Source organism: Lepidochelys olivacea (assembly GCF_965140295.1).
Source record: "Lepidochelys olivacea isolate rLepOli2 genome assembly, chromosome: 3".
NCBI classification, from domain to species: domain Eukaryota; kingdom Metazoa; phylum Chordata; order Testudines; family Cheloniidae; genus Lepidochelys; species Lepidochelys olivacea.
Window position 1 is genome coordinate 159,044,580 of NC_140413.1, and position 22,975 is coordinate 159,067,554.

Consider the following 22,975-nt stretch of genomic DNA (forward strand, 5'->3'; position numbering starts at 1 on the left):
TGTTTGGGTCTTTAAACGGAAGAATACATAGCTAAGCTGGCATAGGAAGTGTAGTGTAGACATAGCCATAATGGCTACATCAAATCCTTTAGCGTATTGAGAGGCTTGTAAAACAGATTCCTAGATGAAAGCAAGGATTAAGAGGTAGCAATGGGCCGTCAGGCTAGAAACCTGAATTAGATCCATTAAGATAGACTTGAATAGGCAGATGTGTAAGTAACAGCAGTCCAGGCATATGGATCTCTTCAGTCAGAGAGCAGCAGTAATGAAAACTCCAAAACCACAGGGAGAGGTGCCATGCATGGTAAAACCTCAGACCACCTGCTGCCCAAGGTCCTGAGCATATCTGTGTTCGTGTTGGGAGTTCACCCATTGAGGAAAATCCTGCTGTGAAGGATAAAGCCACAAGTGAGAGCTGAAGTTGAGTCAGAAGGCAGTTGTATAGAGAGTGGCCTTGATCAAGGATAGAAGCCACATAAGAAGAGAGTCACACATGTAACTGTAAATACTCGCACACTTGTTGAACTGGGTGCTAAAGAGCTGTCAAAGTGGATGGAGAACATCCAAAATAAAGTTAATGTGGAAGGATTTCAAATTTTGTTGACCTGCTCCCCAGGTCCTACACTGGGATTCCATATGTCCCCAGCAGTGAAATTTAATGTTTGTTAACTAGTGGAAGGATGTGGCTTTTGTCACCAGAAGAACAGACAGTGTCAAACAAAAAACTGTTTACAAGAATGCTGCTTCTTGTGAAATGTGGTGAAATGTGGTGCTGCTGTTGAAATCAGAGATAAACAAAATCACACTACTTAGCTAAAAAGCCTGTCTAGACAGGGAAAGAAAGAAGCAAATGCAAAGGCTGTAAGTTACCAACCATTGTGAAAGAGAAAAAAAGCTATGTTACACATAAGCAAAAGGCATTAACAGCAAGATCCAGTTCAATGTCAAGATAACTGAACATCACCTGTATTACACCACAAAATCAGATGTTCTAGCCAAAGTGAGGTTATGGGGGTCAAATTTTCTTAATCCTAAAAAAGACAAGAAAGAAGAGCACAAATAGTTTATGAAACCAGTAAAACAACCAACCAAATCAGTCTTGGTTTTTAGACTATGTAAAATACATACACTAAGGCCTTACCTACTTGGGTATAATTTCCTAGAATAGCTATAGAGGAATATCTATTCTGCTATAGCTAGTCCAATATAATTTTGCTATTTCAGAATAACTCCTTCATATGGATATTCTATTCTGGAATAATATTATTTCAGAATAATTACTCCTTTTCCAAAGCCGAGTGATTATTCCAGAATAAATTCACTTTTATTTTGAAATAGAGTGTCCATACAGGGGAATTATTCCAGAACTGTAGCTCTGCCAGTCAATGTCCCCGTGTAGCCAAGACCTTAGATACCATAGCTATGGTTAAGGTGTGGGAACCTAATTAAAAGACAATACATACATTCAGGTAAATTCACCATTGGCATTAGTGGTTTAGAATAGAATTGTACCTGTTCACTTGAGCAGTGAATTTGACCCACTTGTCTTGGGGCTGAGTTTTAAATTTGTATAAATGTTTATGGCCAATTTCTAAATCCCCTAGAACAACCATTTACAATGGAGACCCTGGCTGACTTAATGCTGAAGCTCTATTTCAAAATTTCCCTGCCATGTGTCTTGTTACTGCAGATGATTTCGTGCTTTTTGTGGAGGAAGGGAGAAGGAGATCCGGGGGGCGGGGGAACCATAGAACATTAGGTGAACTCATAGAACATATGCACTATGCTTCTGGCCTATTGTTTGGCAAGAATTTGTTTTCAAAAGAGGGAGGAGGTTCTTCTGGATGACAGATGACTGAGAGTCGAGAGTTCTGGGTTCCATCCCCAATTCTGTCACAGACAGCCTAAGTAATTTTTTGCAAGTCAGTTAAACTCTCTATGCCTTGTTTTCCCCATTTGCAAAATTGGAATGATACTTCTCTACCTTAGAGCTGTGTGGTGAGACTAAATTCATTAACATGTGCAAAGTGCTTTGAGAGCCTTGGATATAACAATGCTATAAGATGTAACTTATTAATATAAGTTTATTTAATGTAATTAATTACTATCAATATCTAACTTATTCTTGATTGATCTATTTTAGAGTTTTGCACTGTTAACCATCACCATAGTATCTGAGCAGTTTCCACTTAATTAGATTGGAAATTGTAAAGTCTTAAGTGGCCTTCATGGACTCTCTGGCCTCTTCTTCCTTTTCAGTAGTAGAAAGCTCTTCTGGGTTTTTTTTTTTTTTATTATTATTATTTTTTGAGGGGTGGGAGGAGAAAGGTTGGCTGTTATTGTGAATTATGGAAGCACAAAACAGTGAAATAACTAGTAAATGTTGAGTTATACTGTTATCATGCTATAATTTATAAATGGCCAAGTGGTTAGAAAAACTTCCATTCCTTTTCATTCCTTATCTGAGATCTTATAACCAAGATTCAGCACAGTGTAAAGTTTTTACAGCTAAGCTATAAATGGCTAAAATAAAGAGACCTAAGCTCTTATTGGTGTAATGCTATTGACTTCACTGATGCTATACAAGGGGTAAAATTGGTTCAAGGTGTTTTAAAGCAAATGCTGGTAGACTCCCAACTCCCACTCAAAGCATTTTGCTACCCAAGACAAATTGGAAAAATACAACTCCTCACCCAACCCATGGTTACTCAAAGAATAAAGCCACTTAGCATTCTGCTGCTATAAGATGACAGTCTCCTGGCGGACATGATAGCAGTGCTAATGTGCACCATTATGAAAAGGGAAGATGTAGTGAAGGATAAATAATAGCAACATATCCCAAAGGTACTATTATATAGGACTTTCCTCTCAATTAATCATGATCACCCCAATGTAACTGATGGAAAAACAAGAACATATAAGTTGTGGGGAGTGATGTCCCCATTAAAGAGATAATGGACAGTTTGGATCCACGCTGCCCCAAAATTAAGGGGTGTCTGGATCCAAGCTTTGGCTTGGGACCATCTCTAATTAAGGGATTTATGCAGATTACATATGCAGATTATGCAGTCAGTAAAGAACCAAGATAGAACCCAAGTCTCCTGACTCCATTTTCTGCTTTAATTGCTAGACCTCTTTCAACACACATTAAATGTAGTGCCTAAAATCCATGTGTGTGTCCCTTTAAATATATCTTAAATCTACAGATATCAGTGTACAGTGTAATGATTACATAACTGCACCTTTATTTATTTAACTTTATTTTAGCTCACGTACAGTGATTAAACTTATGTGGAAGGCATGGGGCAAACACATATGTGTATCCAGCAATTACCATAAGAGTTAGATGTGGGGGAACAGCCTTCCTTCCTCTGTTAAAAGTGGAGTGTAGCCCTCCCTCTTCTCCCTGACTTGAGAAGAGGTCCTCCACAGCTCCTCCTCCTTGGCTGGAGCAAAGAGAGCTCCCCATCTTGTTTCAATCTATTTTAACCACTAAGTAGCTGGGAGCAGAATTAATCCCTACATACACTGCAGTGGTGGTTCAGGAGATCCAGCCTCTGTTTCACATTCACTCCCCTGTGCTTCCCAGTTTTGTCTCCATATCTCTCTTCCTTTCCATTTTGGTTTATCCTCCTCCTGGTTAGCTCTTAGTTTGTCTCCTCCCAAGCTAGACTGACAGTGTCCCATTGTGCTCTAACAACTGAGGGCTGCTCCTGCTGCACCTTTGATCAGCATTCTCTATTCTTGAAGTATGTGGGTAAAGTGGGGCCCAGAGCTCTGACCAGGAGAGCTATCCCCACTATCAGGCTCCTAACGACACCCATGTGCTCTAGTCTGGTCAGAGCCAGGGTGCTGGATTCAGAAAACAGTGCTTTCACACCATGGGACAACGTGTTTAATTGTGGACTGCCCCCAGACAATTAGGAACATGTTCCCCTTCCACACAAAAATACACAGAAAAGAATTAAATTCATCAACCCCCTCCCAATATAGATTACTATGTATGTACCATTCTGAGCTGTTATTTTAACTAGTATGGACATCTTCCAGATGATAAATCCATGTGGGAAAAGCTGCAACTGTGTTCACTAGGGAGCTTCAAAGCAGGAGCAGGACTTCAGAGAGGCCACTCATGCTTCATCAAATGACCCAGCAGCCACAGCAAAAGACTGAGGGGCATTTGTTAAAGTGCCCTTCTTCAATGAGAAGTACAGCTAAGCAGGGGCACAATGATAAACATCAGAGGCAAATTTTGAGCTGACACCCGTAAGCAAAATGTAACTTCCTGAATTAGAAAGTGGCCAGCCCATGTGTCATGGAATCCTAATAACAAGCACCATGCGGGGTCTGTAAGAACTGCCAGTTATCCGAACTTTGATTTTCTGCCTCAGTCTGGAAAACGCAGCCCTTCTCGCAGCACCGCATCCCTTGACACCAGCAGGACATTCACTGAACACAGCCTCAGCCTCAGAGGGAAGAGTGCCCCCTACTGACTTGCAAGCACTCCTGCTTCCAGCTTGGCTGGTTTTCTGTGGTCCCATGACTGTTTGGAGATGCCAAAATGGGGTAATTGGAGTAAGCCCCAGGTTGTGCTTTACTGTGAGAGCTGCAGCTCTCGGCCACAGCAGGTTTGCCTGTGGCATCAGAATCCTGAGCACTCTCAGTGACAGAGAGAGGTGGCTTTGAAGTAAGCTCTCAGGAAGCAAATGCCTTATGAATCTGGTTCCTAAGGGCTGTGTCTGCAGATGTGATAATCCTGGTGGGGAAATCTTAAGAAATTTGGAGGGAGACTGCAACTGTCTCATAGACTAATACATTCCAAGGCCAGAAAGGATCATTGTGATCATTTAGTCTGACCTCCTGTGTAACACAGGCCATAAAACTTCTCCAAAATAATTCCTGTTTGAACTTCACCATACCTTTTAGAAAAACATCCACTATTGATTTAAAAATTGCCAGTGATGGATGAACCACAACACTTGGTAAATTGTTCAAATGGTTAATTACTCTAACTGTTAAAAATTTACACTTTATTTCCAGTGTGAATTTACCTTGCTTCAACTTCCGGATATTAGATTGTATTACTATATATATTTGTCTGTTAGATGGAAGAGCCCATTATCAAATGTTTGTTTCTCATGTAGGTACTTACAAAATATGATCAAGTCATCCCTTAACCTTCTGTTTATTAAGCTAAATAGATTGTGCTCCTTGCGTCTTTCATCTAAGGCATGTTTTCTAATCCCATAATCATTTTTGTGGCTCTTCTCTGAACCTGCTCAATTGTATCAACATCCTTCTTGAACTGGGGACACCAGCACTGGACACAATATTCCAGTTGCAGTCGCACCAGTGCCAAATACAGAGGGAGAGTCCCCTGTTTATGTACCCAAGGATAGTATTAGTCCTTTTGGCCAGCGTGTGGCATTGGGAGCTCATGTTCAGCTGATTATCCACTATGACCCCCAAATCTTTTTCAGATTCACTGCTTCCAGCTTAGAATCCCTCATCTACTAAGTGAGGCCTACATTCTTTGCTCCTACGTCGTGTATGATTTCACATTTGGTGCTATTAAAATGCATGTTATTTGCTTGTGTCCATTTTACGAAGCAAACCAGATTATTCTTTATCACTGACCTTCCAGTTTACTTACACACAACCCCAATCTTTGTGTCATCTGCAAACTTTATCAGTGATGATTTTATATTTTTTTCAGCGTACAGCCAAGAACCAATCCCTGTTGGACCCTACTAGAAACAGACACCGTTGATGATGATTTCCCGTTTACAATTACATTTTGAGACCTGTCCCTTAGCCAGTTTTTAATGTTTGCCAATTATTCTGTATCATTCAAGTTTCTTCATCAAAACATCATACTGTACCAACCAAGTCAAATGCCTTACAGACGTCTAAGAGTATTATATAAACATTATTACTTTTATGATTTTTATCAACCAAAATTCTAATCTTGTAAAAAAATGATACCTAGTTTGGGAAGATGTATTTTCTACAAACCCATGTTGACTGGCTTTAATTCTTTATTAATCTAGTCCCATATTAGCCACTCCATTATTTTGTCTAGGACTAATGTCAGGCTGACAGGCCTATAAATTACCCAGGTCATCCCATTTACCTTTTTAAAATACTGGCCATAACATTAGTTTTCTTTTAGTGTTCTCAAACTTCCCCAGTGTTCCAAGAGTTATTGAAAATGAACAGTATTGGTCCAGCCAGCATTTCAGTCAGCTCTTCTAAAACTCATGGTGCAAGTTACCAGGATCTCCTGATTTAAGTATGTCCAACTTTAATAGCCGCTGCTGTCGAAAATCATCTTGAGTTACTGTTGGAGTGGAAAGTGCTTAATCACCATGGTAAAACTGGACATCCTGTTTTTCTCCCGAATATGAAACAGAAATATTTATTGAATACTTTTGCCTCTTCTGCAATATTCTCGACAATGCTACCATTTCAGCTTTGTGAAAACCACAAGTAACAAGAAATGCATGAGGGGGAGACAGAGAGGGTCCCTCATCACAAGGGAAGACACAGAAGGAGTGGCGGGGGCCACAGAGGGACACAGACAGGGCAGTGAGCGGGCAGCACAGCAGCAAGGCAGGCGCCAGGGGGCCCAGGGCAGACTGTGGGGCACGGGGGGGAGCGAGCACCAAGTGGCCCGTGGGGACGGGAAGGGCAGAGGGGCTCCGAGCGGACAGCGAGGTCTAGGGAGGGCACTAAGAAGCGGTCCGCGGGGAGCGCTCAGATGAGCACAGCGCGGAGAGGGGGTCGGGGCAGGAGGGGCTCCAAGCGGGGCAGGCAGGCACCCGGCACGGCCACAGGGGCGGGCAATGGCCGGGCTCGGCGCCGCTGCTGCTGCTGTGGGCGGGGGCGCATGCGCGGCTCCCGGTACTTGTTGCTTTGACTTTGTTACTTTTGGGCCCCGGACGCCTCCCCTGCCCGGGGCAGGAGAAACTCGCCAGAGCGGCCGGAGACAGCGGGCGGGCGGGCAGCCAGGCGCCGCTGTAGGTAATGGGGAGGCGGCTGGGAAGCTCCCGGGGCTGCCACGTCCCGTGCTGGGAGCTGCCAGCAGGAGCCCAGCTCCAGCTGGGGACGGTCCAGTCCTGGGCGGGCCGGCCGGCCGGCCGGCTTCCGGCCTTACGAGGCGCCCCAGCTTACGGGAGGGAGACCCACTGAGCGCCTGCCTACAACCCCGCGCCCTCCAGGCCCCGAACCACTTGCGGGCCTGACCGCGGTGCGGTGCGGTGTCCGTGCAGGCTGGTGCGTGGTGGCGGTGGCTGATCGAAGCCAGAAGAAGAGTTTTCCTGCAGGAAGTTCCTGCTTGAGACCCAGGGCCAGCCGCTCTCCAGGCCCCGTTCCTGGTTGTTACCAGCCACCCATTGCGTGTGCTGAGAGCCCAGCCCACCTCCATGCCTTGCTTGGACCCTCTCTCCGGCCCACGGGGAGCTGGTGGAGGACGGTGGCCCTCTCTCCACTGTATTGTGCGGATCAGGAGCAAAGGGGCCTGTGGACAGAATATGGGGTTAGGGGCTAGGAATCCCTGAGCACTAATCTGGCTCTGCCATTGACCTGCTTTGTGATCTTGAGCAAGACCTTTCTCCTCTCTGCAGCCTCTGTTTTCCCATCTGTAAAATGGGGACAGTAATATGTCCCTACCTTCCAGGAGTGTTGTGTAGATTAACTGGTCAACATACAGCACTTTGGAGAAGCTCTTTAGTATTATCAGTGTATACTCTGTGTGTGTGTGTGTGTGTGTGTGTGTGTTCACACCATTTTAACAAGCTTTTTTTGTGAAATTCTGTGGATCTCAAGTAGTGTATGTACAATGAGCCATTTTTGTAGAAGTCAGTCTCTGGGTATAGTCCTATTCCCTATATAGGAAATAAAGCCCCTGGAAACTACAAATACTTCTAGCTGGGCAGATACCAGATTTGCTGTTTTTTTTCTGCTGCTTCTGGGCATGCATTGGGGAGTTTTGTGTTTTTCCATTGCTGCTGAACTCCACCAACAACCAGCTCCAGGTCATCTGGCAAGGCAGGTAAAGGTAGCTGTATTAGTCTCAGGATGTTAGAGACACCAGGTGAGCGAGGTAATATCTTTTATTGGGCCAACTTCTCTTGGTGAGAGAGACAACCTTTCAAACCACACAAAGCTCTTCTTCAGGTCAACTCTGTGTGGCTTGAAAGCTTATCTATCTCACCAACAGAAGTTGGTCCAATAAAAGATATTACCTCACCCACTTTGTCTCTCTAGGGCAGGTAAAAGCATAAGGAAATATTAGCAATGTGTTTGGTTTTTAGACACACAGAAAAATGTATGCAAATATACATACTTTTAGTTGCTTATGCAGCCACTCATCGTGGCAGAAAACTTGGGCTCTCCTGGTAAAAACACTACATCATTGGACTTGACTGACTGGCTACAGATCTGGCTCCCTACTGCCCTCTGCAGGAGATAGTCTCAGTGGGCTTGTCTTGGTTACAAAATTGATAGGAGTTGCAGGGGCCCCAGCTCGAGGCCCAGCCACACAAAAACCCTTACCTTGAATATAGTGGTGCTTTTGACTAAAGTTGACTGGCCTAGCAGAGGGCATAGGCTAATGTTCAAGTTAGTGCAATTGGTCAGCTGCTAACATGACCACTCTGTAGTGTGGACCCAGGCTAGCTCCCCGCTAGTTCCCCAGTGCCCAGAAAGGACAGACAAGTTTACCACAATTCACTGGGGCTGAGGTGCTTAGGCCTGCTTGCAGCTTGGGGCAGAGCCAGCCCTATCAGTCACCAGCTGCAGGGGAATGCCCCGCCCCCTGCAGTTCCCTCCAGTTTTCTATCTCCACAGAGCTTGGCAGGAGGCCTCTCCAGCCTGCCCTGCCCCGCCCCAGGTTTTCAGAGGAAGACTCCAGCCTTCTATTTCTAATTGCTGGTGAGCCATTCATATCCGGAACTGTCCATCAAATCCCCAGCCACAACCGGGGCTGTGTTTGCCTTTTGGGGAGATTGTCCCCTCGACTTTGCTTTCCCTGCTGAGGCATTGGAGTGGCTGGTGCCCCGACAGGCTCCGGGCAGAGAGCTAGGCCGAGAAAGCCAGAGGTAAAAGGAGAGGTCTGTGTCTCCTGCTCTCCACCCCTTTGGAGCTCGCCCAGCTCCATGGGCAGAGAGCAGTTTTCCCCTCACAGTGCAGGTTGTGTGGGGTTGTCTCAGCCCCCACTTCCTGGGGTAGGAAAGGAGAGACTGATTTTGCTGGGCAAGGTGCAGGCACCATCTCAGTAGCCCATTCCCCATGGGATTGCCTTGCCCGGGCAGCAAAGGAGGCAGGCAAGACTGGAGAAGTTAGCAAAAGGTGCAGAAACTGCAGCTCTCCAGAGAAGTACTTCAGAGCTGCTGCCAGCCCCCTCTCTCTAGAACCCAGTGGACTCAGGGTCTGACAGATCAGCAGACCCAGCAGAGATTCCCAGTGAAAATAAAAGAGATGGTGCCTAAACCTCCACCAGCAATCACATTCCCCATACAAGGTCACAAACCTCATTCTGATCTTTGCAGCAGTACCCCCAGTGGAATCCCTGTGGGAGGTGCCATTATATTTGTCATCTCCATTGGTCTTCCTTCTAGCTATTGTTTCCAAACAGGCAAGTTTTCCAGTGTGGTTGCGATCTGTGATGAGACCAACTATCTTATTTTAATTTAGACAGGTACTCTTCACAGTTGCCGTAGCACTCATTCCCAAAATAAATTTAAAAAATGCTCTAACTTCCTTCTGTCAAGCATCAAATCTCAATTTGTAGGAGCATGGACAATCTCATGGCAGAAAACTCATGTTTCCTGTGATGAGAGCAGCTAGATGGCTACCTTACAATTTTTTAATGTAATTTAAAATGTAAAATAATGTAAAAAGTAAAAATCTGAATAAATGTGTTAAGCTATAAGCTTAAAGAAATGTATATAGATATAGTGTATCTTCCTGGTTAGTAAAAAAAAGTGATATGTAATGTGGTGTAAAGGCTATATTTAGTTGCAAATCAACTAGATTTAATGGTTGCCAACCAATTAAAATCAGCCTTACTTTAGAAAAATAACTAAAAAGTACAAATGCAAAACAGTGTTAAAACTGATTATTTAAATCAAGGTTTCTGGCTTGCTGATTTATTTCATGATTAAAATTAGTGATGTAAATCACTTTGATCTCTTAAATCAATCCAGCCTGTCTCCTGTGCCATGACAGTGTTACACTCTGACTTGAATTCTTAAAGCTACTCAAGACCACATTTATGTATTTGACGATCCGGAACAGAGGTAATCACGTCTCTCCCTGTTGAAGACACCACTGCACTGTGATGGACTGAGGGCCTACAAACTCCAATAGAGAATTACTAGAACTAGGGCCTAAAAGTCACTTGTTCTGAAATGCTGTACATTTTACTGTCTGCATGACAGTATCTTGCAGACCATCTGTCGCTCATGGGTCAGGCGATAGTACTAATGTTTAAAGTTATAATAAGGTGGTACTGGGAGGCTCTGAGTATTGATATTGTGCTATAGAGACTTTAACCTTTTGGCCACCAGTATAAATTCATACCAGTTTGTAATGACCTAAAAATCATTACAAGATGAATGTTGTTAAAGGGACTGTATGCAATGAATTTGGAGGTCCCCATCAAGGACCTAGTGGACACAGATGCACATTTAAAAAGAAAAATCAGAATAACGGGTAACATCCCAAAGAATGTTCCCTTCAGGCCAGGGTGGAGTATATAGCTAAGAGAGAAGAGGAAGCTTGCATTGCCTCTGCTCATGCTGTATTTGCTCTATAGAGAAGACTGAAGTCTTCTCCAGGGTTGTTAAGCCAGGACCTTTCACCAGCACTAAACAAAGAAAACGAAGTAGGGGGGGAAAGGAATAATTTCTGTTTGTTTCTTTCAGCATCCAGAGCAGTGTTTTCTTTGTCAAATCTGGGAAATACTTTTGTGAGAAGTATATGCTTGCAGTTGGATGTACTGGATGTTACCGTCCTCAGTACGGGTTCAGAGACTTGCAATCTTTGCTCCCAAGAAATTGAGCTCTCTAGGGTGTATTCTCCCTATGAATTTGTCATTTACAGACACCTTCCATATGATGATCTTTTATTCCAAGTAATTGAGAGCTACTGGGAATCAGGTTTAGAAGATTTGAAAATAAACTTTAAAAACAGCAAACCCAGAAGTAAGTGAGCAATTTCTTCCGCTTGTAAAGACACCTTTGTATGACTGAAATAATTTTGCCATTTTCCATATGTTGCTAAGTTAACTGAGCAGTTTAATTCATAATTGAACGAAAGTAGAGAACTAGGAAACATGCACAGTTCTTTCTTATTAGATATTGAATATCTAATACTTTACCCTGTCAGCCAGCAATCTCTAACTTCTTTAAAAAGACTGATGCCTGTTATAGGTTTGTTTTGTATATTGTTGTGGAATTTATAGTCAGTTTTATTAAGTTCCAAGGCATTTACATTTGATAAGTCTAAAATTCACAATCTCATATGTCCATGAGTCCTCAATAGAAGACAAAGTCCTTCAAACCATCACTGATCATTGGAATAGCTAACTTCCTATGTCATTCCAGGAATCAGAGCTCAAATACTTAGTAGTTTTAATATTCTAGATGGGAGAATAGCAAAATTTACACATTGGACTCCTGCAACCTTCCTTAGATTGCACTTGTATTTTAAGCATTTGAGCTTTGATGCCTGGTCTCTGAGAGGCCTATGTTTTGTTAGATGTTTAGAGTACATGGATAGAAAACCTGCACCAAAGAATATTTTGGTAACAGATGCTGCTCAGTGGAGTTATTGCGAAATCTTTTCTCAGTGGTGTTGGGGATGATGGTAAAATATTCATTCTGTATGAGGACACTTCCTTTTGAATCTTTCTGCACTGGGATGTTCCTGATTTGGATGCTTGTTCTGTTTATACATTTCACTAATATGGGTCTCCTGACCCATTAGGCAGGCTGTTAATGTGACTGCTCACTTCCTTTTTCAGAGGAGACACGAGATGTTTCCTTTCCTGTTTCTGGATGTTGGACATTCCCATCTAGTCTACTTCCAGAGTAGAAATAGTTCTGTCTCGCCGGATAAAACTTACTGCTACAGCACTGCACAGGGCAGTACTGTGCTCCAAGGAATAACTTTTGGTGGAATCCCTACTGTCCTGCTGCTTGATGTTACTTGCTTTTTGGTAAGCTTTCTTTTTAACTCCTGCAGCTGTAATACTTCTGGCCTGTCCAGAAGCTCAGTGTTGTCTAGAATACTCTCGCTGTCTGATGGGAATTTAGTAAAGAGGAATTTGTTTCCCAGAATCTTTAGAACAGAAATGTTTTATGAGGCCAGCTTGCAGTCCTGTCTCTCTAGCAACCTCCTAAGTTTCATTTGTCCTGCTTTTTGCTCTTCTGAACCACCTTTCATCAGGGAACTCCAAAGCACTTCACAAATATTAATGAATTAAGCTTCACAATAGCCATGTGATGGGATTCTGATCAGTAGGCACAGAGGGGCTAAGGGACTTGCCATGGTTATGCACTGAGTCAATGGTAGTACCAGGAATAACACTGTAGGCTACTGGTTCTGTGCCTTAGCCACAAGAGCATCCTTCCTCCCTATTGGTCATTCTTATGTGATATGAGGGTCAGCTGGCATTTGAAGATTTCTCAAGAAAAAAAAGCTAATGCTGAATACGGTTACTGAATTAAGGAAAAACTTCCTATTAGGTGGTGAAATAATCTCCTAAAGGAACCAGAAGGTGGAAATTCTATCACTTTAGACCCTTCAAATTAGAGTGTACAAAGCAGCGGAGAAAATAAAGTACAGAACAATCTGGACTAGAAGAAGGAGGAACAAGATGACAAGGCGTGGGGCTAGAATTTCAAAGAGAGGCCTAAAATACAATTGGGAAGAAATTTCCTTGAACATCTACATATGATTTACTGCACAGAACTATTCAGTTTGCACTCAAGTGTAGGTGTGCAGATGTTCACAGCTTTGTACATGCAAATAGACCTCTACCTACTAAAAAGTTGGCCCAATAGCTCCTTTAATCTCATATGACTATGACATTAGACTGACTGAATGGCCTCTGCCATAGCCAGAACTCAGGAAGCACCTCTTCCTATTTTACAGGGACTAAGTTGTTAATTTGTTTTCTGTACATGTCTTTAGTTTTGTTCAATGATCTTGAGCCTGAACAACTCAGATTCATTCAGAGGAATTAATAATAACTATATTCTGTGCATTATGGATTAGGAACTTAGAAAAAAATTAATGGGTGTTCTCATTGTGAGGTTTGTCACTGCTGTGCCCCTGATGAATGAAGGCCACTGTCTCCAATGCTGGGACCAGAGATGATTTAAAAATCATGTCTGGGGTTTTTCTTTTAAAAAAAAATCAGTTTTTTTAATTTAAATAATAATTTATTTACTGATAGCTAGGTTTTTACTTTCTTCCTATTTTATAGCTTTTAAATTCATAGATTCATAGATATTTAGGTCAGAAGGGACCATTATGATCATCTAGTCTGACCTCCTGCACAACGCAGGCCACAGAATTTCACCCACCACTCCTGCAAAAAACTTCTCACCTATGTCTGAGCTACTGAAGTCCTCAAATCGTGGTTTAAAGACTTCAAGGAGCAGAGAATCCTCCAGCAAGTGATCCATGCCCCATGCTACAGAGGAAGGTGAAAAACCTCCAGGGCCTCTTCCAGTCTGCCCTGGAGGAAAATTCATTCCCGACCCCAAATATGGCGATCAGCTAAACCCTGAGCATATGGGCAAGATTCACTAGCCAGATTGCTAAAGTGGATATTTTGTCCCTGTTTAACTAGTTTCCTAATTGTTAGTAGAATTTCAGATTTTACCTAATTTTCTTTTTCTGTTAAGAAATATACTTAAAATGCTCATCTATGCTGAAAAAGTGACATCCAGGGCTCATTGGCATCCTTACTATGAGAACAGCACATAATTGAAACACAGTTGATTGCAATACCTTGTAGGCCAGTGGTCATCAACTGGTTGATCACGATTGACTGGTCGATCCTAGAGGATCTCCCAGCTGATCATGATCTCTGGGGGTGTAGCATGGCTGCTGCAAAGGCAGGCTTCCTGCCTGCCCTGGCCCCAAGCCACTCCCAGAAGCGGCCAGTGCGGCCGGGGGGAGGGGGAGGGGCAGGGGTCTCCCTCTGCGTGCTGCTCCTGCTTGCAAGCACTGCCCCCGCAGCTCCCATTGGCTGGAAATGGGGAGCTGTGGCTGTGTGAAGCCACGTCCGTCTGTCCCCCTTCCCCCCCGGGCTGCAGGGCCATGTTGCTCCCTTTTGGGAGCGGCGTGGGGCTGGGGCAGGCAGGGAGCCTGCTTTAGCCTTGCTGCATTGCCGACCGGGAACCACCCAAGGTAAGTGCTGCCCGGTGGGAGGCCGTACCCCAGGCCCCTCCCAGAGCCAGCACCCCAACCCCTTGCCCCAGCCCTGAGCCCCCTCTTTGAGCAGCACCCCACAAACCCTCCTGCACCCACATTCTGCCCCAGCCCTGACCCCCCTCTCAGCCAGCACCATGTACCCCCTTCTATACCCTAACACTCTGCTGCAGCCAGGTACCCTCTCCTGCACCCAAACTCCCTCCTAGAGCTTGCCCTCCAACCCCCTGCCTGAGCCCGCACCCCCTCCCCAACCCCCTACTCCAGCCTGGTGAAAGTGAATGAGGGTGGGGGAGAGCGTGCAACAGGGGGCAGGATGATGGAGTGAGTGGGGTGGGGCCTCAGGGAAGGGGTGGTGTAGATCCTGGGTTACCCTTAAATTAAAATAGTGATCTTGGGCATAAAAAGGTTGGAGACCACTGCTGTAGGCTATTTGCTAACCAGCACCATCTTCCAATCTATTGAGCTTCCTCTAGTCAAGAAAGCTTAAATGCTTTGACCAGGCTGCACTTCTCCATTAGGGTTTGCAGTGTGAAGTCGTTGGGACTTGTGCTCCTAAGTCACTTGGTTGCTTTTGAAAATGCCACCCATAGGTGCCAAAATATTTTTGAAAATTTTGATGTATTTTTCACAATAACATTTTGAATGGATTAGAAGTCTAAATAACTTTTTAGTGTTAACGCTGAAGGAATTTTGAAGTGCTTGATGTTATGCCACAAAAAGTTTTTAATAAAAATAAAATGTTAGCTCCTTATGCCACAAACACTTATGTACATGCTTAACCTTAAGCACACGAATAATTCCACTGGAAATCAGTGAGACTAATTCGTATGAGTAAAATTATGTTCCCGCTTAAATATTTGCAGAGTCTGGGCCTTAACTTTCAGTATTTTGTTTTTTGTTTATAGAAGTTTTGTAGAACTCAAATATGATACCCTACCAGCAGTAGCAGTTTTAAAACAAACCAACCAGTGTTACAATTCAATTTATTCTGTATTTTAATCTAAAATTGCAATGGCAAAAATTTCCAAATTTAGTCTTAAAAAACCTCACCCTGATTTAAATAAGTGGATTAAAAATAATAAAGTGATTTATATCACTCCACACCGGCTGTAACTCCTTTCATTTGTCACTTGTAATGGCATGTCTAATATTTATAAATGTTTCCCAGATGTTGACTATTGGAAGTAGAGGAGGATGGGCTGAGGTAGAAACTTGTGTGTGCAAGTTCCACACTCTAGCATCCCTGTCCACTGACCAAAAGCTGCTACCTCCTTTATCCTCACCATGTTCCTGTTGGGATAATCTGGTCAAGGATAATGAGGGGCAGAGGCTACAGTTCTTAATGCTTGACTTGCATACTCCAACCCCCCCACCCCCAAGCTAAGATCATTGCTGCTTGAAAAGACACAACACTAGCCTGTCTCCAACCAAGAAGGAGAGCTCCAGATCTGCTTTGGAAAGTGGCAAAGTAGATTAGAACATCAATGAAGAGCAACCTAGGATTGACCTAAAACACTGTTGTCCTTTCATCTCCTCCAAAGTAGGAGCATAACTTTTGTTGACTGCATGCTGAGTTTCATTTAAGAGCCTCTGATAAGAAATAAGCAGAATTGTAAGGGATTTTAACTCTATTATTTCTGGAGGTTTGTTTGGGAACAAGTTTTCCAGTGAAAGTTAACAGCCAGTGTGTTGAACACAGAGGATCAAATGCATCTCTGATGAATCTCCAGCGAAGGCTAAGGATGTACACCAGGGATGAATTTGGCTAAAATATCTTAAATAAACAGTTTTAAGCCACTAAGAAAAGAAATTTAAAACTGGCAAACAGACTTGGTTATTGAGGTTCCTAGTGGTAAAGTGAGAGTCAAGGAATCATCCAATTACTGAGTTTAGGAAACTGTACTGAAGAGTAGTCCAAAATTTGCTCATCTGAAGGCCATGCTGGCAATTGTTTAGGAACCCAGAGGACACCCCTAACTTGTTTAAAATAAAATAAAACACAATGGAACAACTAGTGGCCATCTTCATTTTCAATATGGAGACACAGTCCAATGTGCAATGCTGTGCCTGGGTGCCAGTTTGAATGTGAAGTACTTAATCCTGGACTTGTCCTTATTAAAAGGAAAGGTGACTTTGAGCCACACTGTAGAATTCTGTGCTGGCCATTTTTTGGGTACAGTTGTACTTCATACTGACACTTGACTTTTAAAATGTTGAGTGTTTGCTTTTGGGCTGCTTTCCATAGAAGACAGGGAGGTATCTTCTCCCTCCATGAACAGCATTGCACTGTGAGCCAGGCACATTATGGAGCATTTTTGCTTTTATCCAGCTATCACTTATTTGCCTCTGGATGCCAGACTTGAAGGTCCAATGGCCTGAATTCATCTGACAACTCCTGTGTTCCTCTGTTTGTGACAGAGATGTTTGCAGACTTCTTTTAATAAGGACTCCATCTCCTATCTGATTGCCTCTCAATTTTTCGTTCAAAAGTTCTCTGTAAATCTATGAAATATGGCTTGTTTTCTAACTTGCATGGTCCTAATTGTTTGTCTTGCTACAAAGGAGTTAATTTAAGGGCAGGATTTAAAAAGGGCCTTGGTGATGGCTTTTATGAGCCATAATAATGATTGTAATTATCTACACTGAGGGGGATGTAAGCAGATTTCAGGCTTTACCTGCAGATGGACTTCCTCCCACCACAACTATCTGCATCACTATAAAACTTGCCAGTATGAAGTGTTCATCATACATTTGGGCACTGTTAAATAATAGTAGTGGTCCATTATGAAAGTTTTAGCTTCTTCTGAAACATTTAGTTGTAACATACTGATTAATGTGCATGTATGATACTGCCTGCCACTGGATTGTATCAGAACTGTTCCTAGTCTAACATAAACATTAATACAAGTCTAGTTAAGAGATTTTTCTTTAGCTAAAACTTCAGGCCTGTGTTAAGAGAGCAAGAGGACTGGAGTTCTAGGCCTGCTGACTCTGTAGTCCCAAACAAATTGGTTTGTGGCACTGTGGCCACTGGATCTCTTACCCAGTACATCACAGACATGGGATACCAGCTTTGATGGACCACTGGCTTAATCTGATACAGTAAAGTCTGTTTCTAAGAAAGGTATTTTCAGTTTCGAAATTGAAATCAAGGATTTTTATTTCTATTTTCTAGATTTTAATATTAGCGTTTTCCATTATAAGGAAGAGATTCTGGGACTATGGTCGCCTTGCCTTGATATCGGAAACTGAAAGGTAAAATGATGCACAGCCAAGTCCTCTTTGTTGAAACCTGTTGGATAGAGAATTAAGTAAGATAAATGGGATTTTAGGTAACTGAACTTTGCGTAAATAAGGTGTTACTGTAATCATGTATTTTTCTTTACTTACTTTCCTGTTTAAAATTCTCTCCTTACTTCACTGTGTGAAACACACCTCTCCTTCCAACAGTCTCTCACTGTAGGACACTGTCAGTAAATAAAGCTGTGTGTTTACAGTTGTCATTAAGAATCTTTCTCACTTCTCATGGGTGAAGGAAGTGGCAGGAAGAAGAAAAAGCAATAGGCTGCTCAAGTCTGTTAACATGTCATCTGCACACTTACACTGTATTTCTGTAGCAGAAGCACTAATAAGAATGTGAGCTATTACTTTTAGCTGGGTTCAAACCCAAGATCTTCCCATGCTGACATAAAGGATGCAGCTCTTGACAGAACTTGTCCTGGCTCAAAGGACCTGATTCTGCATTCTTTGAAGTCAGTGAGAGCTTTGGCATTGATTTTAATGGAAGCTGGATTGATCTTATGATTTTAAATTTCTTGATGTCATTTTAGGACACTTAGAAACTAGTGATCTAACTATTCTTGGAAAGTGGGGTTAAACTTGAGCACTGTTGCGTTTGTCCTTGAAAGCAGTGGTAGCATAATATAACATACCCCCAAATGAATCTGTAGGAAGGGCATGTGCATTTTGTGTGTTTTAGTTATGAAATAATTTTGTTTTTCAAGAACAAACTGAAAACAGTAACTTCCTATTTTATTGAAGACACCAGACTCTCTAATGGCTAAGTGAGCTGGGTGGTAGAGCCCTGGGAGAGAGGTGAACCAGAGGAATTATTGTAATGCTATAGGGGGAATCTGAGCTAAGAGGCTGAAACTGTTGTGGGGTAAAGGAGAGGAAATGGGGAGAGAAGATCAGCTTTTGTAATGTTGCAGTACAGGTCTGAGCTGAGGAGAAGAATGCAGGAGGAACTCCGGTAAAGCTGAAGCCTGAGTTTGTGCAGGGATGAAGCCTGCAGAATTGGTCCTACCAGGTTCCAGATTACCTGTTTTTTTAAATTGTATTAACGTTAGTGTCCCATGAAGTATTCCATCCTTTTTTTTTTTTGTTCAGTTACATGCTCTTTTATTTACAAAGCTCATGCTTCCTCCTTTTTGAACACTGAATAAAAGGACAAGCTTTTGTAATTAAGTATAATTCTATATACTACAATATTGGAAAAAAGATAACTTTCTGTTCAAGTTGCCTCACATAATGACTTGAGAATTGTAAAAGCTGGTTTAAGAGCTAGTGAGTAACTGCAGCATTTTCATAGTCACTTAAATGTTTCTTTGTGTTTTAGTGAATCAAGATACCGCCCATTGTCTCTTTCCTCGTCGGTACATGATCCTGAATATGACAGTGTCAGTATTTGAATTAGACACATGAAGCATTTTGGTGTATGTATGTATGTAAAAATGTGCAGGTACAATGGAATCTGCCATAATTCAGTCTTGCACCTAGCTTAGATAACTAGACTCTGCTAAGGGGCAATCTCTACAACTCCAATTTAGGACGCAGTAACACATTATGAAAGGTGTGCTTATACTGGAACCTTTATGCTTTATGGCATCTTGTTTCCAGCCCTCTATAAACACTGTTATAAACCAACATCCTGTTGTCACTTAAAAATATTTTTTTTATTTTTGAGAGAGGAATAATAGTCTTAATATTTTGAAGAAATAAAATACTAATTTACACTTACACCGTATTTTTTATGTTCAAAGCACTTGGCAAATGTTGCCTACTAATCCTCTCAACGTACCTGGTGGTGTTATCCACGTTTTACAGAATGGGAAATTGGGGCACATATGGGAAAATCATGTAATAAGGCCATATATAGTTGGTGGCCAAGCTGGACAGAGAAAGAAAACAACTCTTAGGCCAAATTTTAGTTTGGCCTCATTTATGGCCGTTGATTTTGAGGAACTCTTTAAACAGCTATGATTCAAAGTGCCTCAGTCCTCCTATGTTTGGGTGCTGTCCAAGCAATGTTACTGTTTTAATGTTGTTTTAAAGATGCATCTGCTTAATTAAAAAAAAAAAATCCCTGAAACTAAATCACTGTCTGAGCATCTTGCTATTAACTGAAGATTGCTCTTTAATATGTTTTATTTTAAATCTTTCTTCCGCTCTGGAGGAACTTTCTTTTAAATTGTTAAATAAAGACATATTTCTCTAGCTTGGGAGTATTCTATTATGGAAAAGGCCTAGGGAACTTATTAGAAAAGAAGTTCTTTTCTGTAGCTTTTTGAACCCTAATATGAAATTTAATAGAGAATTCTATCTCTTCTATAAAATTCTAAAGGATGGTTCAAAATCTTATATGAATAAGATGTAATTTTCTTTTACCTTCTTCATAGATGGTTAAGATTGAGGTCTTCAAAAGACTGGCTTCATCCCTATTAAATTATGTAGGACTCTTCCATGTGGATTTTATTTAAAATTGTAAGGGACCTTTGAAAGGTCTTTACATTTTTTTTTGTTTTGTTCTGAAACTACTAGTTAAATCCAGTTCTACTTATGGGACTTGATCCTGAATTGAATTTAATGGGAACAGGATTGGGACTAACACCTATATATTTGTCTTAAAATCATATCTAAGATTTTGCACTTGTTTACTTATTTGAATATTCATCCCTTGGACTTTCTAATGTTTTGCTAATTGTAAACTGATTTTTGGGATGAGTTTACAGCATATGTTCTCTGTGTTTATAGACTATAAATGGCATATGATGCCCTGAAATTATCAAGACCAATTTAGCAGCTTTTTTTTTTAATCTAGTAAGAGATTAGTTTATATTAAACACTCCTATTAATTGTAAAGATTACAGACACTATTGTCTCTTGGAAGCAATCAACGTTTAGAAGCTAACATACTTTCTCTTTTTTTCTAGGGGTTTTGTTCCTGGATGACATCTGCCTTTCGAATGCAGTAAGTACATGAAGCAGAAACAGTAAGCCATGGTTTACTTTTTCTGATGTGTACATAATTTTAAAATAGGGAGACAGTTTCAAAGATGGAAAGTGATAGACTGTATCAAGGCATAATGCGTAGGGATAGAACTGACAGTATATGAGCCCAAACTGGCTCCCATTGAAGTCTGGGAGCATGAGGTAGGTCTAGGATTGTAAGCTCCCATTCTTTAAAGAGAACCATGTAAGCAGACCCCCAGTAAAGCCAGTGGGGCTCTAAGCAGGCACAGAGGTCTGCCCACGAGGGGGGCTTCAGTAAAGAGGGAATGGGTCTATCCCCGGAACAGTTTCTCAGTACTTGAATATTAAAGATTTGATATTGGTTCTTCATACCTATGCCTAGGAAATCATAATTTTTTTGGGGGGGGGTCCTATTTGAGTAAACAGATCTTCTTAAGGAAATTGTTGAGGGTGGGTAATAGGGAATTCTCTGGGGCTCCTTTTCCATGTTGTCCTCCATTTTTCTCATTTATTCTCCCCCTCCCAAGAACCCATGTTGGACTGATTTTTGTCCTCCTGACAGTAAATGTGGTTCCTTGCAAAGCTCTTCCGTGCCTTTCCTTAATTGGTTGGGAGTGGGTCTAAGACTAACCTGTAGTCACCTTCCTCCTCAGTCTTCCCTGGGGCATAGTATACTTCTGCTGTAGGAGCCCCGTCCCAGATATTAAGGTCTAAGTTGAATTCAGTCTTGCAAAACTGGCATGGAAAAGCAACGTAGGTGCAAAATATGTTTATCCATCTTTTTCCAGGCTGATAATGAGAATTTTACTTGCAAAAATATTGCCAGCCCAAAGGAACAGAATTTTGCTGACCTAGTTTCATTCTTTGTGTATTCCATACCCCAGATGGGTCAGTAGAAGGCAATCAAAATAAAATCCCTTCTTCCCCTTTGGTGGCACAAAGCATTTTTCTAGTTCTCTGTGTCTTTTGCTGTGTATTCAGTTGAAGATATACATGTGAATGTTGCTGTAAATGCCTATTTGGATTTCAGAATAACCTGTCATTAATGATTATTAATATCAGCATAAAGATCCTTTTAATACTAAAATGTTACATTTCTTTTATTTCTTTGCAGTATTGTTGTAGCTGTGTTGGTCCCATGATATGAGACAGACAAGGTAGGTGAGGTAATATCTTGTATTGGACCAACTTTTATTGGTGGAAGGTATGTGCTATAAGATATTACCTCACCTACCTTGTTTCTCACATTTACAATAAACCACCCCATATTGGTCTTTCGGTTCTCAGAGTTTAGTAGAAGGTAGAGGTTATAGGGCATATTTAGAAGTCAGTATTTATAAGCACAATCCAACTGGTAAAGCATCCGGACTGACCTGCTGCCTTTTTGTCCATGGTGTAGCGACGAAGAGATTCGTGAGAAGTGTGGTGATGATGCCATGCACTACCTCGCCTTTCAGCGCCACATCATTTGCCTGCTGGTTGCTGTCAGCATTTTGTCTGTTTGTATCATATTGCCTGTCAATCTTTCAGGTGACTTACTTGGTAAGAAAATCTTTTTATCTCCTGAAGACGGATGTATTCTGTGTTACTGTCAGAGCTTTCAGGATACCTCCTATTGTGATAAACTGGATAAACGTAGTCCCCCAGTCTGCAGTGTAATACTATGCAGCTAGATGCATCTGGCAAAGGCCACTGTCAGAAATAGGATGACAGACAACATGGTTTATTTCCCTGTTCTTGTGTAGCAATTCTATGTTTGTATGACTCAACAAACATATTGTAATATGGGTGTGTTTGTGTGTGTGCATGCACACTACTGCCCTCCATTGGGTGGAGTTGGAACTGCTCAACTGTGTCAGGCCCTCTACTGCTGACAGAGATTCTCTTTTAGCTCAAGTGGCAGGGGGGCCTGTCCTTTTTGGAATAGGAGGATCAAGTTCTGGTCATGCTGCTGCATTAAGTTCTGAGTAGCCACAATGTGTAGCATACTAGGTGGACAAAAATTTGTCACTTTTGTATGTTCATGGTGCTTTTTGCTCTGGTGGTTTAGAGAGTAGCTAACCTTGTGATGTGATTAAGTATTTTATCCAACCTGTGGTGGAAGGTCATGGGTAAGGCTACGTTTTAGTCACAGGTATTTTTAGTAAAAGTCATGGACAGGTCACAGGCAGTGAACAAAAATTCACGGGCTGTGAATTTTTGTCTATGACTTTTACTATATACCCCTGACTAAAACTTGGAGTGGGGGAGACCTGGGGGCGCCGTGGGTGCT

The 22,975-nt window shown here is 42.0% G+C and overlaps 1 protein-coding gene across 6 annotated transcripts in view; it reads left to right on the forward strand.

Annotated features, from left to right (window-relative positions):
- Positions 1 to 6,901: 6,901 nt before the first annotated feature.
- Positions 6,902 to 22,975, forward strand: part of TMEM63A (transmembrane protein 63A) — a 38,806-nt gene continuing 22,732 nt past the window's right edge. For 2 of the 6 annotated variants that reach the window (XR_014710756.1, XM_084622691.1), the window contains exons 1-7: positions 6,902 to 7,019; positions 10,929 to 11,207; positions 12,029 to 12,223; positions 17,627 to 17,706; positions 19,070 to 19,130; positions 20,664 to 20,701; positions 22,103 to 22,245. Coding sequence is in view for 5 of the 6 variants with exons in the window: in XM_084622691.1 (XP_084478817.1) it covers positions 12,041 to 12,223; positions 17,627 to 17,706; positions 19,070 to 19,130; positions 20,664 to 20,701; positions 22,103 to 22,245 (505 nt within the window). In the remaining variant the exon portion in view is untranslated. Of the gene's footprint in view, positions 7,024 to 10,208; positions 10,302 to 10,928; positions 11,208 to 12,028; positions 12,224 to 17,626; positions 17,707 to 19,069; positions 19,131 to 20,663; positions 20,702 to 22,102; positions 22,246 to 22,975 lie in introns of those variants that run through there. The other 4 variants (XM_084622693.1, XM_084622692.1, XM_084622694.1 and 1 more) reach the window with 4 other exon arrangements.